We start from the raw sequence: 16,346 nt of genomic DNA, 5'->3' as shown, positions 1-16,346 counted from the left end.
ATAAAAAAATAAGAAAAGGAATAAGTAGTTTAATTTTATCCCCCCAACAAAACTATGCTACTTTAGTGTCTTTTTACAAAAAAAAACGCTTAATGTTTAATAATTTAATCCAAATATTTACATTCTTAGGTACCGTTTATTGTACAGTTAACAGTAGAAGGCATGTTTTGCATGTTCTGTAAAAAAAAAAAACATTGTCACAACCACAAACATAAATGCATTTTATTGTGATTTTATGTGATAGTCCAACACAAAGTGGCACATAATTGTAAAGTGGAAGGAAAATGATGAATGATTTTAACAATTTTTTACAAATATAATTCCGAAAAGTGTGGTGTGCATTTGTATTCCGCCGCCTTTACTTTGATACCCCTAAATAAAATCCAGTAAAACCAACTGTCTTCAGAAGTCACTTTATTAGTAAATAGAGTCCGCCTATGTGTAATTTAATTTCAGTATAAATACAGCGGTTCTGTGAAGCCCTTAGATGTTTTTTAGAGAACATTACTGAAGAAACAGCATCATGAAGCCCAATGAAATACCAAACAGTTCAGAGATAAACTTGTGTTCAATTTAATTCAATTTTATTTGTACAGTGCTTTTAACAAGTGTCATTGTCGCAAAGCAGCATATACTGTATGTATGTATATATAAAACTATAACAAATATGGCATTAGGTAATTAAGTAACTCAGGTTCTTGCAAGAACAGTATTGTCAAGTGCTGCATTTGCTAAACCCATCAAGCACCATGTACAACTGCATCTCATGCGGCCCAAAACGTACCTCTGCTGCTAAAGGAGTTCATTTAGACTTACCAGCCAATGTACAGAACCTCAGCTTGGATCCTTGATTCAACATAAATAAAGCCTAGATATAGATGTTATTGCATTATACCCCAACCTATGTGGAGCTTTGCATGTTCTTAATGTGGGTTTCCGTTGGTTTCTCTCCTCTTAAAACAGGTTTTGAGCTGTATAAGTGGATTGGTAACTCTAAATGACCACTTGGTAAGAATAAGTGTGTATGATAATACTGTCATAGTAAGTGTGGATTTTCATCTCACAACCAGTGTCCCTGGGAGCTCTATACCCACTGCCATCCTGATGAGGATGTCAACAGTATTTCTTAAAAATGAATTAGTAAAATTTGATTAGATGACAGCAAGTCTTATTTTTCACTGTGACTTTAATGACAATAATCTACTTTGGTCTCCTTAGGGTTTTATTCAGCAGGCATGTTAAATCCGGCTATACAACCACATGAAGAACACAAAACAACAACAAATAATAATTCACATTTAAAAAGCAGTATTACAATTTAAACTGCCTCTGTGTTAAAATCAAATGCAGCGAGCATTTTAAAAGATCCATCACAACCTCACCAACTTGGTTAAAATAACTGAGTTAAAATAATCTGCATATAGGGAAGTCATATTTCACATTATTAGGTTTTTATAAATAAGATTCTCTCACAACACACACACAATAATTAGTGACTACACATCACTATGAGACAAACAATAAAATAATAGTTAATCATGTTATTTAGAACAAAACTAGAACTTATAGAAGCATGTGTAACTCTGCATGTCTGCATTAAATAGTATTTAAAAAATTTAGTTAATTAATGAAAAAGTAAAGCATAAAAGAGCTCTGAAATAAATAATACAACATTTAGTACATCATATAATTAAAAACTAGTAGTGTCTGGAATGGATTAGAAAAAGAGAATTGTCATATTGTCTCAATCATTTAATTGCCAACACCCCCCCCCCCCTCGCCAATCCAACCACACAAAATCTATAATTTCTACCCTTATAATAGTTATGATATTGATTACTTAGAGGGAGCTATAGTAACCAACACCATTGTTTTTACATTACTGGATGAAATTGCTAATTTATTTGCATGAATAATTAAGTAAGAAATTTGTTAATCTTAAAAAAATAAATAATATACAGGGAACTTGCAGGTATGATAAATGTGTTCCATCTAAGAAAAAAGTGTATCATACAAATATCCCACATGGCCCAGTTAGCGAGAATCATCTCAGTAAATATCAGGGACTTGGGAATAATCTCGATTCCAGTATGAGGTGGTGAAAAGCCAGTCTGGAGAGTTGGTATGAGGGTTCGGACCCTGATAAAACCACCTGCCAGAGGAAAACAAGAGAGAACAGACAAAATCACAATTTATATGGACTGTCGCTCATTTATAAAACTCTTTATGAATAAAATAAAGTTAATTGGGTTTAAAGGGTTCAATCACACACCTAAAAATTAACACGAAATTTACTAATTTTCCTTTCACTCATGCTTGTATGTTGATAAATTTTATCCATTTTGAAAGTGCAAAGTACAGTATGTTTACAGTATAGCAGATTTACTTTTAGCCATGCACACAAATCTCCATAAAAAGCCAAGACCACAAAAAGCTGGAAACAAAAAAAATCAACTGTCTGTTGAGGGAATGACTGTTTATAGTTGCTATAATTTAAATAAGAACAGGAACTAATTAGATTTGCAAAGGTTCCGCAACAAATGTAAAAATACAAACAGTTTCAAAGAACTATGGATCATTGATTAATAAAGAAATAATTGTAAATGTCTGTAAATAACTATGATATAAGCAGAACAACACACTTCAGGATAGATTTTTTTTTTTACATAATACAGGAGCATGCAGTGTATTATTCCTTATTTTCATTAGCTGATTAGCATTTTTTTAAATCAAAAATGCAACACATCAACAATCAAGCAAACAAACAAACAAACAAATAAATTAGTTAATTAAAGAAATTCAGCAGACAGTATGCAGACCTGGGGCCAGAGCTTCTAATCATCACACCCAAGCCATAAGACAGATGGAGGCAGGAAAAAACAGACAAGGTTTGCAGTGTTAAAGCAGTTAGTGTAAAAAAAAAAAAGCAACTAATTACTCAACAGAAGCTCAAATTAAAACAATAATAAATAAAATATTACCCTTATAAACTAAAAACTCAGGGCTTGATATTATTAATTTGAGTTCAAATAAACAAGTATAAATTCTTAAATCTGACCTGTAACATCAAATCAGGTATTAAATTGCATTTTCGAAACCAAGTTTATTACTGTATTCAGGTCCTGAGACATGGCCGGTGGCAGGTTGTTTACGAAGAGAAAAAAACATTTAAATCCTATTTTTAGAATATTTAAATTAGGGTTACTTAACATATTAAGAATGAAGGAACCCTCAGCTTGACTTTGATGCTGTTACCCCATAAATAACTTTACTGGCAGTGCAGATTGTTTTTTTTTTAATAAATAAAAGCACTTTTGTATGTGGAAATAATGTTAATTAAAATCCATTAAAATCTTTTAAAGAATAGCTCTATTGTGCAAAACTATCCTGTGCAACCAGACTTGATGTGACTGGTCAAATTGTGGATTAATTTTCTGTAACAGCAGCTTCTGCAAATCTAAGGCTTGCATTAATGCACTCATTCTAATACGTTATCGTTCCTAGAACAACAGTTCATTCGTACACTGCATATAATTTAAGGATAATAATAAAAAGGGTTTACAAAAAGAAATGTTACATAAAAAGGCATATATCAGGAGGTGTTTGACATTGACATTTTTTACATTTATATGTTTTATACAGAATTGCAGAGAAATTTATCTAGAAACAAACAAACAACATAAAAAAAACACCACATCACATTTTGATTTCACATTTGTCTCATTTCAGTCACTGGTTTAAGTACACACTGAAATGTCTAATGTAATGCTGATCTGGGTCAATATTTAGTGTACAGTAAAAGGTGTTCCAGCATTCAAAAATTGGCAGCTTTGTCTAAAGTATGTATGCACAAGATTCAGCCCTTCACAGCTGGGCTGAAAGAAAGAAAGTAAGGGATATATATTCTCACACACCTTGTCTTCCAGCCCTCTTCTGACTTGCCTTGGCTCTTACGTGCTGCTCTCTGCTTTTCTTCCAGCCTTTTTTTCTCCTCACTTGCCAAATCTGAGGGCATGAGACGGAAGGTCAAAAGTCAAAATTATGCTATTGAATAATTCTCCAAGATGTATTTTTGGATAAAGATAACTGACTATTTACTATTATTATAAATAATAATAATAATCATCATCATCATCATCATCATCATCATCATCATATTGTCATCATATTAAAAAAAAAAAAAATCTTTCATTTTTTTTTTTTGTGAAGCTGCTTTGAGACAATGACCATTGTTAAAAGCGCTATATAAATAAAATTGAATTGAATTGAATTGATATTGTATTATAAAAACTATAATAGATATATTACAGTACAATTTCTATAAATTCTTCTACTAAATATTCTAATCCTTATAATAGTAAAAAAAAATTAAATATAACATATTGGTATTATATTTTACATGTAACATTAAAAATATATTATACTATATAATATTTTAGTTAAATATGACATAATATGCATCATCATCATCCTCATCATCATCATCATCATCATCATCATTATTATTATTATTATTATTATGTCTAGGTAAGAAATAAAGGGAAAGAAGCAGGAAGACAAAGACAAATCTCCAGTGTAAATGATGACATTAAATCCTGATTTTCAAGCATCTACATTTACACATCCAGACATTACCAATGTCTCCATTTTCCATGGCGCGGATGTCTGGTCTTAGTCTGCAATCAGTTTTGGGAATTGCAGCTTCGATTTCTTTATCAAGCTCATTTAGCTGCATAGCAAACAACGTAAAACTGTACATCTGCAGAAGAAAAGGAGAAAGAGAAACATCTCTTTGTATAGTGTAAAATTAATGAGCCTCCACATCACTATACCCTGATAATCAATGAAAAAAGTGAGTGTGAGAATATATGACAGGTTGCTAAGAGACCTGAGAAGAGTTGGCTGGTCGTGGTGAGATTTTCCAAAGTAAATGGCTGCCTGGAATCTCCTCCAGAGAATAACTGCCTGTCTGTGGGCTTTCCTCAGACTCAGCACTGGACCCCTATAGATCACAGTGAGACACTGAAAATTGAATTACACACATCAAAGCTATTAACCTGGAAATATGTTTTTCTTTTTCGGCTGCCCCTTTTCTTTCCAGCTACTGCATTTCAAGGCCGTGGCTGGAGACATAACTAACTCCCCGAAGACCAAGATAACGAGACGCTCTGGAATCCTACTCCCCCCCCTTTCAAGGACACCTGGCGCAGACTATTACGGGATGTTACAGGCTTACAACTGACACGCACGCACTCACGCACTCACAGAACAGCTACAGATAGACACTCTACCTTCCCCATATCCAACGCCTTCGTGTGCTTATTCCCTTCAGTGTGGGTAGGCGGAATCGGGACCAGCGCTCTTTAGCTGCAGGGACTGGAGCTGTTTGCCTACATTGGACATTTCCTATCCCCTGTACCCTCATCGTTGCAATGTTTATGTCTTGTGTTTACATGTTTTTCTGTGCTTGTTGCTGAGGTATTTTTTGTACCCCTGATCGCACACTGCCCTTTTTAAAGGACAGTCTGGGAGGGGATTTTTTACCGTCGTTATCCTAATGTATCTTATTCCTTATTTTCTATGATGGCGCCGGTTAGGTGGCTGCCGTTGCGACTCTGTGGTCGCACAAAATCATTTCACTGCATATTGTACTCTGTATAATTGTGTATGTGACAAATAAAATTTGAATTTGAATTTGATTTGAATTTTAAATAGCCTTTTTTTAATACTGAACGTAGATTTCTGTCGTTTATAGAGTGTGCTCACACTATTACCTTTCGATTGGAGAAGGAGTGGGGATTGCATGAGTGTGCACATGTTTGTGATTACAGTGCAATTTATGTGTGTGCTTTTGTGAAATGCTAAAAAAAACAGAATTCCAGAAAGATAGCTAGTGTTTCCAAGTCGTATACTGTATAATACAGTTACTTTTATTTTTAGTTTAAAAGAACCATGTTGAACCACACAGAAGGAAACAAGCCTCCACAAGCTCTTAAGTCAGTGTTAGGTGGGAAATAACTTGAAACACTCCATGTCCAAAGGTAATTATTTCCCTATAACAGAACCTTCTGAAGTGTTTTATACATCTTATACCACAACAATTTAGCAACAAGCAGCAAGTTAATGAGCAACACAGCACACTTTTTCATCCATGTATAGTCATGTCAGACATTCTTTCTCTTTTTAGCTCCACATTTAAGTTCAAAGTAAATAAAATCCATAGTAATATAAATTACACAAAAATAAAATTTTCATTACAGTAAGATTTATACCAAGAATAACAAAATTGCAATTGCAAAATCATTTATCCAATTTAGTCTAAGCACTTATATACAGATATTTGCTTTAAATACACGAATCACAGTCAAGAAAAAAGTAAGAGAGCACACCTCTTTACTGCTTTTCCTCCCCTCTGTGACCTTATCATTCTTCTTGTGAGCCTCAAACACTGCTGGATCAACTGCATACATGCATTCTGTCCATTTCCCATACAAAACACACACTTTCTTTTTGCTTAAAAAAAAAAAAAAAAGAAGTTTGATTTTCTGTTTCTATTTTAGGTCTTTAACATGTGGCATGACAAGTAACCTGTAAAGTTTACCTTTTGTCAAGAATGTAGCCCTCTACTTTGTGCAGCTCTTTGCCAAACAGGCCACAAGGTTTAAAGCTGAGACAGCACTTTTCACCAGTTCTGGTAGAAAAACAGAGCAGTATGATCATAGGTAGGATACTGAGTGTCTTATATTTTGAAGCATATTTTAGGAACTCTGTGACATAAGCAAGACTTGATTTTCAATTACAAAAAAAGTAAATAAATTAAAAAAAAAACAATTCCACTTTGCTGTAATTCTTTCCAAATTATATATCTATATTTATTTGTAGTACAATGACTGCAAGTTGCCCATGTCCTGTGGCTGGAAAAACAAGCCCACATCATCACCCTCCACTGACATGTTTATTGGTGGGTATGAGGTGTTTCTGCTGAAATGCTGTTTGGGTTTTGCCAAACATTATTCTGGGCACAAGTCATGTGGTTTGTTTAGATGTGGTTTTGTGAACCTCTGTCCTGTTTCTGTGTTCTATTTAGAAAGAAAAGGCTTTCTCCTGCCAACCCTTCCAAATAAACCATACTTGTTCAGTCTTCTTCTAATTGTCCTGTCATGGACGTTAGCATTCGACATGCTCAATAAGGCTCAGTGAGATTGGCAACTGTCTTGAATGCTTTTCACTTTGAATAATCTTTCTCACTGTGGAACGGTAAGGTCCAAATTGTTTGGAAATGATTTTATAATCCTTTCCAGATTAATGTGCAGCCACAATTGCTTCTCTAAGAGCATCGCTTATGTCTTTCCCTCTTGGCATTGTGTTAACACACTACTTAATGCTCCAGCAAACTGCCCAAATGTTAAATTTTTTGAGATCTGCACACCTGTTGATGATCAATTAATCAAGGACTAAGGACAGAGCTTTGTGTACATGCAGAATAATTAGCCACAATTAAACCACCTACTTAAATGCTAAAGAGCTAACCTTGAATTATTTTGGCTACTTTTGCCTACTTAATCTTTATACACCCCGATCTTACCTTAAGTGGTTTGACTTGCGGTAAGACGCAGTGTTATATACTGTGAGCAACTGGCCAACTTAAACGTTTCATTTTTCACGTGGAAAGATTGGAAATGCAAATCACGATGTCAAAACTCGCTATGAATTGCAATGAACCACCGTACTTACTGCCACCGCGCAAAACTGCACCTACTCTCCGTAAGAGAGATACTGTAGGGGTGTTAAAGATTTCCCTTGTATACATAAATGAATATGGTCCTGAAGTAAATGATAACTGTAGTGCCTGATCAGCCAGGGGATTCCATGTTCACTCACCTGTGATTGGTCACCTCCACGTTACCGTACTGTTCAATCCAAAGCTGCCCCACTATAATGTTGTGAACACAGCATGTCGGGTTTGTCCATGTATAAGCCTCATTGTACCTGAATGGGAAACAATTATCATCAAAATAAATTATGTCCAACACAATTTTAACTGAACTCAAATAAGCTTGATACTACTATATACTCGATACTACACCTACTACTTGTGTGTGTAATCTAAAATGTTTACAGCTGTGAGATCTGTTTGCATTCAAGTTCTACTGTGTATTTAAAGGGGTGTCAGGAATGGTAGCTCATGTTTCTAAAAAACAATACTATTAAAATATATATTTTTATAATGTATTCTTGTTTGATCTGGAAGGCGAGCTTGGGTGACCAGAAAGGCACCTATATAAATAAAAAGCATTATTATTATTATTATTATTATTATTATTATTATGGTGCAAAAATCTATACAAACAGAGCTAATCAATAAAAATAATCTGTTCACTGTATATTAACGGTTAAAACACAGAACTGTAAGATTCTAAATTCTGATTGTCCAGAAGCAGATGATTCATTTCTCCAACAGAAGGTCCTACAATAGTGCAGCTGCAAGTAATATCTGTTTATATATTAATGTGCTAATTCTAATGTGTTATCATTTCTACTTGTCCAACAGATCCTCCACATAAAAAGATTTAGAAGCATGTGAAATAGTTGATGCGATGTTTAAAAAGTAATGTGTTTATTTTACATTTATGGAGGGAGTCTCCCCTGCTTGCGCAGTGTAATAGTCACAGGAAAAGCTGTAACATTATGTTTTCTGAAATCTTCAGGATTACGCCTTGTGATTTTTCATGATAACATGAGAGGCTATGTGGGAAATTAGTAATCGACTGTGAGGGACATTACATCATCATGTCCTGTCTTATTCTCTTATAACAACACAGCTCATTGTGTTTTTACAGCAATATGTAATTAAGCAAGTAATATTACACCAATGACTTGTGTGCGTTCTTACTTAGGCAGCTCGAGAGTCATGAGGCCTTTCGGCTCTGCCTCCACACTTTTACCCCAGAACTTCAGCTTGGGGTAGATGGACCCATGGAAAACAAAGTCCTTCTGCAGGCCCTCAGCATGGAAAGCACTAACTGGAGGATGGTGACTCACCTGCTCAGAGATCACCCGGAAACCCAAATCTTCTCTGAGGAAAAAACAAAGTAGGACCTTTTAAGTATATCTGTGTGTTCCTGAGGCCACTGACTGTTATGGGTTATCTGTTATGGGTTCCACTACAGGGCGCATTCAGTCTCAATGGGTTGTAGAGCACTTTTTAAGTTATTCTTAATAAATTAAATTAATTAAATTGGCCAATTAAACAACATGTACACTGTTTAAACACATTATAACTGGGTGTGTGTTTTATATTCACCTGACAAGCTCGTAGGTCTCCCCCAGCAGGGGGTTAAAGGGTTTCCCAGTCCTCTCCCACTGAGAAGCCACTGCAGACACTGCAAACGCCGCTACACACTGATCAACACACACACACACACACACACACACACACAAATAGAAATGTACCGCTTAGTACATAAAAAACTACACATGCTATTTCACTGTTTAGTCAGTATCTAGTATTTAGATTCAGTACATGATAATCAGGAATAATAATAATCATAACATTAACTCATTAGTGTGTTTACCATCATTGTGCATGTGAACTTATTAAAAGAGTTTTCAATTTGACTTGGAAACCAGATGGCCAGGGATGTTTTGTCCGTGACATGCGATCTAGTGGATGATGCATTTAATCCTTCTGATGTACATCAAGTACACAGGCATGTGTGTTTGAACAAAGTCTTGCATCAAGTATACACTAATAGGCCGTTTCACATCAACCTGGTAAGTAATTACTGTGCTCTATTGGCATGTTGTGCTATGTATAAAATAAATACATATACAATAAATATACAAAATGTGTACACAATATTTATGTTTGTCTTTATAATAGCCAGAATTAAGTTTCTATAAATGCTCTCTATTAGTGTAAATTTCTGTTCTTCATGACAGTTTACCTTCATTCTCTCGATGGAGTCGGTGGAGTCATTAGCCTGCTGGATGAGATAAGTGTGCTCCATGTACTCTGTGAGTCTCTGTAAAAAGCTGAGCGGCTCATTGAAGATAACTGGCATGGTGATCTTAGACAGCTCCTAAAGACAGAGACAATGTCCAGGTTTGCACAAAAATTGTGACATAAGTATAAAAAATACTGCATTACAAGCCTTAAAGTCCAGGTGAAATAAATAGCTCAAAAAACACTTGAATCTAAAACTACAGTCAGGTGTAAATCTGATTAATAAGAACTGCACTTTGTAAACCAAAGAATCGATAGAAATGCTTGTTTAAGAATGTTTTTAAAAATTCATGAACAATAGGAATATAAAAATGGCTTAATGAATTTTATTCTTAATCATCCACCCATGAAGGAAAGCCCCGTTGGCATCAGGTGGTATTAATTAATAACCAAAGACCCCCTCACAAATCTGAGGGAAACCGTGAAAAATTATTTAAAAAATTCAAATAAACAAATCTCCTTTAACACCTTTATAACAAATCGTTTTAAGAAAAAAAATCTGAAATGGTCTGAAAAACAACGAAAACACGATTTATATAATAAATATTTAATATATTTTTGAACTGTACTTTTTTCAGTGTAATAAAAACAAGATAAAAACATGACAACAACCACATTACCTTAGTAACGTTGTCCTAATGTTTTCTAAAATTTAGAATAAATTAATGTGATGTAACTAAATACGCACAAAATTTAAGCCAAAATCATTGCATATAAAGAAGTAAGGAGTAATATATTTTATCATGCTGTTATAGGAAAATAATCAAACTGATTATAACCTGCCCGGGCTAAAACTTTATACCTTTAAAAAAGTCACCACAAAGTTACAAGCCTTCCATTGGATTATCATTGAGGCTAATCAGGAAAAAAAATCTGCTAAGGAGCATAAAGAATGGACCGTGAAACATTTGTTCAGAATGATGGTTGTATCAGGGTAAGAAAAGAGGGATCATGCCTAATGCCACCCATACAAGCTGTGGAGGCCGTGTTTTCATCAATGTTTTTTTTTCTTCCATGATGTCACAGGAATATTCCAAGATGACGATGCCAAAATTAATTGGGCTCAAATTGTGAAAGGGTGGTTTAGGGAGCATGAGACTGCTACACTAACAATGTAATTAAGAGCATCTTTCTTTCAATTCATTTATTCTGGGTTTAATAAAAGAAACATCTACTTTTGATTAACTAAAACTATATCACCCTGTAACTGTCAATTCAGTGTTTGTTCAAGTTCAGTATGTTTACCATTCCGATGCACTTTCTCAATATGCTCCAGATGCTGAAGTTGTTTCTGGAAAACATGGGAGCTGGCAAACTTGTCCTGAGGAACAGAAACAAAAATCATCGATATTATCTTTCTCTTTATAAAGCCTGCATTACATTAAACAAACGAGTCAAGGAAAGTAGACTGATTTTACTATATTATATGGCATAACTAAATCTAAATCATTAACAGACATCATCACAATCAGGGGCACTGCTAGAAATTTTGGGCCGCTTGAAAATCTAATTTATTCAGGGACACCTGGAATCGTCCAGAAATACCTCCTTTACAGCACTGCTTACCACAATATGCAATGCTTTAATAAACCACAATTAGGCCTTGTTTTCTCTGAGCGCTGACATCTTAGATCTTTCAGGTCAGTTTCCTAAGTGTTGATAATTCATGACATTTTAAATTTAAATGATTACATGCTACTAAAGTATGGTTTAATAAATCATAAGGAATATAATAGTATTTGACTGATTTTTTTTTCGTAATGTGAATGGATAAACACTGTTAGCAGCACTTTTATAACCACTGGTATAATTTGGCACAGCCGCTAATTCGAATCCAGGACGTGGAACATTAGAGTGCATTAAATAGTGGCATGTGAGCCAGTAAACATGGGAGCCGGTTCTCATTGCTCATGTAAAAGAGCTGGCTCATTGAGGCGTCTAGTTCATGACTGACACATCACTAGTCCAGTTGAGTGTCGTGGATGAGTGTTGTGTTGCACGAGAAATAAATAACCAAAACCACTAAAATAAATAAATAAATAACCAATAACCACTTTAGCATGTGCACATAAAGAGTCTATCACCCTCTTATCAATGAGACTGTAAACATCTCTAGGGAAAACAATGCCAGTATACTAATCACCAGACTGCACTAAAAATGAGGGCTAACATGAAAAAGTCTGAAAGGAAGTCTGGAGAACTATTCCTCATGACTACATTTAAATCACAAGAAAGTCTGGCAACAAATTCATATAATGACTTTTGGACTTTCATTAGAAAAACTTTTATTTAGAAGTATGACATATATATTTAAATATTTTTTTTAAAAGGTGCTATTAATTTTAGCCTTACAGACAAAGTAATCATTAGTGAACACAGACAAAGACATCTCGTATTTGTATCAGGCTCTCTGTTAATGCCATTATCGGTTTTTACAAATTACATGAAAAGTTCAAATTACTAGCCGTTACGTTTGGCCGCTTCATCAATCTTTTACAATTTTAATGCAAGCTCCTCCTACGACGCACACCAACTAAATTATTTATTTAAAATTATGACCAAAACAAAACACAGCACAGAGGAGATAAAAAAAAACTTTACATATTTGATTAAAAACTTCATATATACCTTTGCATAGAAACTGTAATTTTGGAACATTGCAGCTAATGAATAATTTTGGGATCATACCTGGAGCAACTGTCATTTGACACTGTAAATTTGTTCAATACGTACATTACTTACCTATGCTTTTTGGCTCCTTCAGGTTTGGCTCCTTCATCCTCCTCCCCCTCATCACCATGCCAGTCGTTCTGAGACATCCTCTCTCCGTTGAAACAACTCTGCACGCTACCAAAGCGCTCTGACCTGCCCTCGTCCCCTTCCTCGAAAGAACAACTCAACTCTAGGCAGCTCTGTGAATGCTCAGAGTCAGAATCTATAGCAAACACACACATACACACACACGGGACATGCTAAGTAGAGAAGCTGCCATCAAGCTACCTGATGAAACCAGAGTAGGGGATCGGGTGGCTTTTAAAGGAGCCGAAATGCTCCGATGAATGAAGCTGCACATGAAACACTTAAAACCATACATACAATTTTTATTTACTGCAAAAAAGTTGTTTAGATTATATGTATTACTTTAATTCCTGATCAGTTCACTGAAGCTTCACACGTTATGCTGAAAAACTGCAAAAGCAGTCGATTGTTTTACTGCAATGAATCATTAATGAGACAAAAATAATGTTTTTTTTTGTTCCTTAAACTACTGGTACTGTGTTCAGAGCATGCAGTTAATTCTGTGAAATTAATTTCACAGTTTACAAAATGATGAAAAACATGTGACTGACACATGCATTGGTAATATTATGGTGTCAAACATACTGTATGTTCCTATCTCCCCATAAATTCACATGTACTTTTACAAACATGTCAGAGTAAAGCCAAGATTTCAGAAACACACAACTATTCCCAATTCTTTGCAAATTAGCTATGACACCAAAAAGCTAGAAAATAAAAACTATTGGCTCAAATGATTGCTCTGTCCAATCCTGCAGCAGATGTGCGGGGGCATTCCTTCAGATACCTACTCACAAATTTAGTTCCTACCTGCAACTAGTGCCTGCAAAAAAATGATTAAAATCCTATCCTGTAGTTTACATGTGAATAGTTAACATTAGCTATTATAGCTGAACTGCCTCCCACCCTACACACTGTATAAATGCAGATCATTTACTGCTTTCTGTTTCACCCAAATGAGGATGGGTTCCCTGTTGAGTCTGGTTCCTTTCAAGGTTTCTTCCTATTACCATCTCAGGGAGTTTTTCCTTGCCACTGTCGCCCTCGGCTTGCTCACCAGGGACAAACTGACCATTTTGATTCATACAAATTCACATTTCATACAAACTTAAATAATTCTTTTGACTGTGTAAAGCTGCTTTGCGGCAATGAAAATTGCTAAAAGCGCTATACAAATAAAATTGAATTGAATAGAGACAATAAAAAGATAAATTAATCTTTGAATGAAATAGCAGAAATTGTTGGTGCCTCTGGTTTGTGTACTTGGCTAGTTCAATTAGCTTGCTTTGCTAATATGCTGGCATAACATAATCCATTGAATCAATTACTTTTTGAGTGAAAAGATCATCTTGAATTGATTGTACATAAAAGTAAATGAGCTATCTTGCTATATTTACAAAATAATCTATCAGAAGGGCTCTTGTATTAATTAAAATAAACATTTTGCAGTCATTGTTTCATTGCAATAGCATTTTTGCATCTTTTTGTGCAACATTTTTCATTGTTCTATATTTTCCTTCATAATGCTGGAACATGAAGATGGAAGATTTTACATGTGTACAACCCTATATTACTATTCCAAAAAGACTGATTGCAAAATAGATTGTTGTCAAGAACAACAAAAAAGCCTCCAGACTCACGTCTCACATCCAGTGTTCCTGTGATAAGCCTCGGCTAAACTTCCACCCTGACCATGATAAAGCATCTACTGACGATGGATTTTTGATGCATATTATTTAAAATGCTGCAAATACTTTCGGAGCTGACAGTATAGCACTTATTGGAAAATGACTGCTTTTAATAGAAGATGAAGGAGCACTAACGGGAAAGTGCATCGTAGAAGTCGTCCTCGCTGAGAATGGCGCTGCGGGGAGACGAGCCTCGAACCACAGACTGCTCCAGCTCATGGTGCTCTGTAGCCAAAGTCTGCAGAGCCTCCGAAAGGATCTTGTTCTTCTCCACTTCCTGTTCCAGCTTAAGACTGCGTGCCTACACACACACACACACACACACACACATTTACTGACTGTCCTAACAACTGCCCTTAGACTTCTATTATTAACAAGATTTTTTGTTGATTTCAACATATTTTTACAGAAATGTTTTCTTAAAACATTTTAGAAAACATGTTTTAAAAAATTTTAGAAATTCAGGTACATTATCTAGTCTTCTTTTAATCTTATTTTAAATTCAGCAGGCATTCCTGAACTGAAATGCGTTTATCTTATGCAGGTATCAAATTCAAGGTCAGGCATTTAAAGTTGTAACCATTAAAAGATTTTCCCACTTAAAGAAACAATGACAAACACTACAAAGTAACAAAATTTCGGGTCACATTTTAAACTTTACCACAGGAAATGTTGCTCTCACTTGTTATCAGCATCATCTACCCACACTGTCTCATTACCGGAGGTAGGTAATAAATTCATAAATATCTTACTGTGCCTAAACATGAGTCTTTTTGTTGTCTCTTCACTTCACAAATCAGTGTTTTGTGCATCAACATGACTCACTGAGTCATTTACTCAGTTCTGTTGTGTTCTATTGCATACTATGCACATTTACTTTGTGTGCTATTGCTTATACAGCTTACAAGTATCTGCTATTGGTTTGATGACATGATTGGGAGTATCACTGACAATTTGATTCATTACAACCTAATTATGAACTGAACTGATTAGACACATACCCGGTTATTAATTTCAAACGGATGTCATTTTTATCATAACTATTATTGGGCTCTAGAGGATGAAAAGCAGTTACTTACTGTAGCTGCCTTTGTTGAGATTCAGAAGAAGCAAGAAAGTAAGATTGCCCTATTTTAGCTCTTTTATCAGCTATTGCTAGCACTGCTATGAAATCCCTGCGCTGCTGATGCTGAATGACATCATTGGGCCGAGCGCCTCTCACATAAGAAAGTTACTCAAATGTTAGCTTAGCTTATTCAGTCACTTCATCTTCAGGCTGGTAAGATGAACAAAGCTAAAGAAAGGTTAGGAAGGATCTATAATAAACATATTTTAATGTTCTTCCAGCTGACATAACATTTAGAATAATAATAATAAAAAAACACTAGACTATATCTTTAAATATCACCACTATGAATATAACAAATCTAGCACTTTAGCAGCTTCTGGTCATATTGATTAAGATAAGAAGATTAATGCCATGAATAATCTGATAGAACAGAAGCAGACTGTCATGTTCCAGTACACTCAGTTGGAAACACAATCCTTTGGGTATCATGTAACTGGTGGCCCTTTGCAAAAACATTCACTGTTAGACCTGATGGACTGCCATCACTTCTGGTGTCTCTTACACACAGGGTAATACAAGGACAAGGTCACAAACATCAGTCATGTCCAGGACACACCCATCTGCTGTTTCAGCCAAATACTTTGTAGAGTTTAGTGCAAATGTTTCAACAATTAAAAGGCAGCTATGGCAAAAAGATAAATACAGCCAAAACATGGTATTGGTTCTAAAAGGTCTCATCTAGGTGTAGTGTTCATAACTTTTTTAAATTCAAATCTTTCAATGA

General features: G+C 35.0%; 1 protein-coding gene across 1 annotated transcript in view; it reads right to left on the bottom strand.

Moving 5' to 3' along the window:
- Positions 1 to 1,099: 1,099 nt before the first annotated feature.
- osbpl1a (oxysterol binding protein-like 1A) overlaps positions 1,100 to 16,346 on the bottom strand; it is a 31,563-nt gene continuing 16,316 nt past the window's right edge. The window contains exons 16-28 of the mRNA XM_053512569.1: positions 14,629 to 14,794; positions 12,749 to 12,941; positions 11,252 to 11,327; positions 9,948 to 10,082; positions 9,305 to 9,402; positions 8,894 to 9,076; positions 7,882 to 7,989; positions 6,602 to 6,691; positions 6,390 to 6,513; positions 4,889 to 5,002; positions 4,636 to 4,759; positions 3,915 to 4,005; positions 1,100 to 2,152 (exon numbers count right to left, since the gene is read on the bottom strand). Coding sequence (XP_053368544.1) covers positions 2,050 to 2,152; positions 3,915 to 4,005; positions 4,636 to 4,759; positions 4,889 to 5,002; positions 6,390 to 6,513; positions 6,602 to 6,691; positions 7,882 to 7,989; positions 8,894 to 9,076; positions 9,305 to 9,402; positions 9,948 to 10,082; positions 11,252 to 11,327; positions 12,749 to 12,941; positions 14,629 to 14,794 — 1,605 coding nt within the window. The 3' untranslated portion in view covers positions 1,100 to 2,049. The remainder of the gene's footprint in view (positions 2,153 to 3,914; positions 4,006 to 4,635; positions 4,760 to 4,888; positions 5,003 to 6,389; positions 6,514 to 6,601; positions 6,692 to 7,881; positions 7,990 to 8,893; positions 9,077 to 9,304; positions 9,403 to 9,947; positions 10,083 to 11,251; positions 11,328 to 12,748; positions 12,942 to 14,628; positions 14,795 to 16,346) is intronic.

The sequence above is a fragment of the Clarias gariepinus genome, chromosome 15 (assembly GCF_024256425.1).
Source record: "Clarias gariepinus isolate MV-2021 ecotype Netherlands chromosome 15, CGAR_prim_01v2, whole genome shotgun sequence".
NCBI lineage: Eukaryota > Metazoa > Chordata > Actinopteri > Siluriformes > Clariidae > Clarias > Clarias gariepinus.
This window is presented reverse-complemented; position numbering and strand designations above follow the sequence as displayed.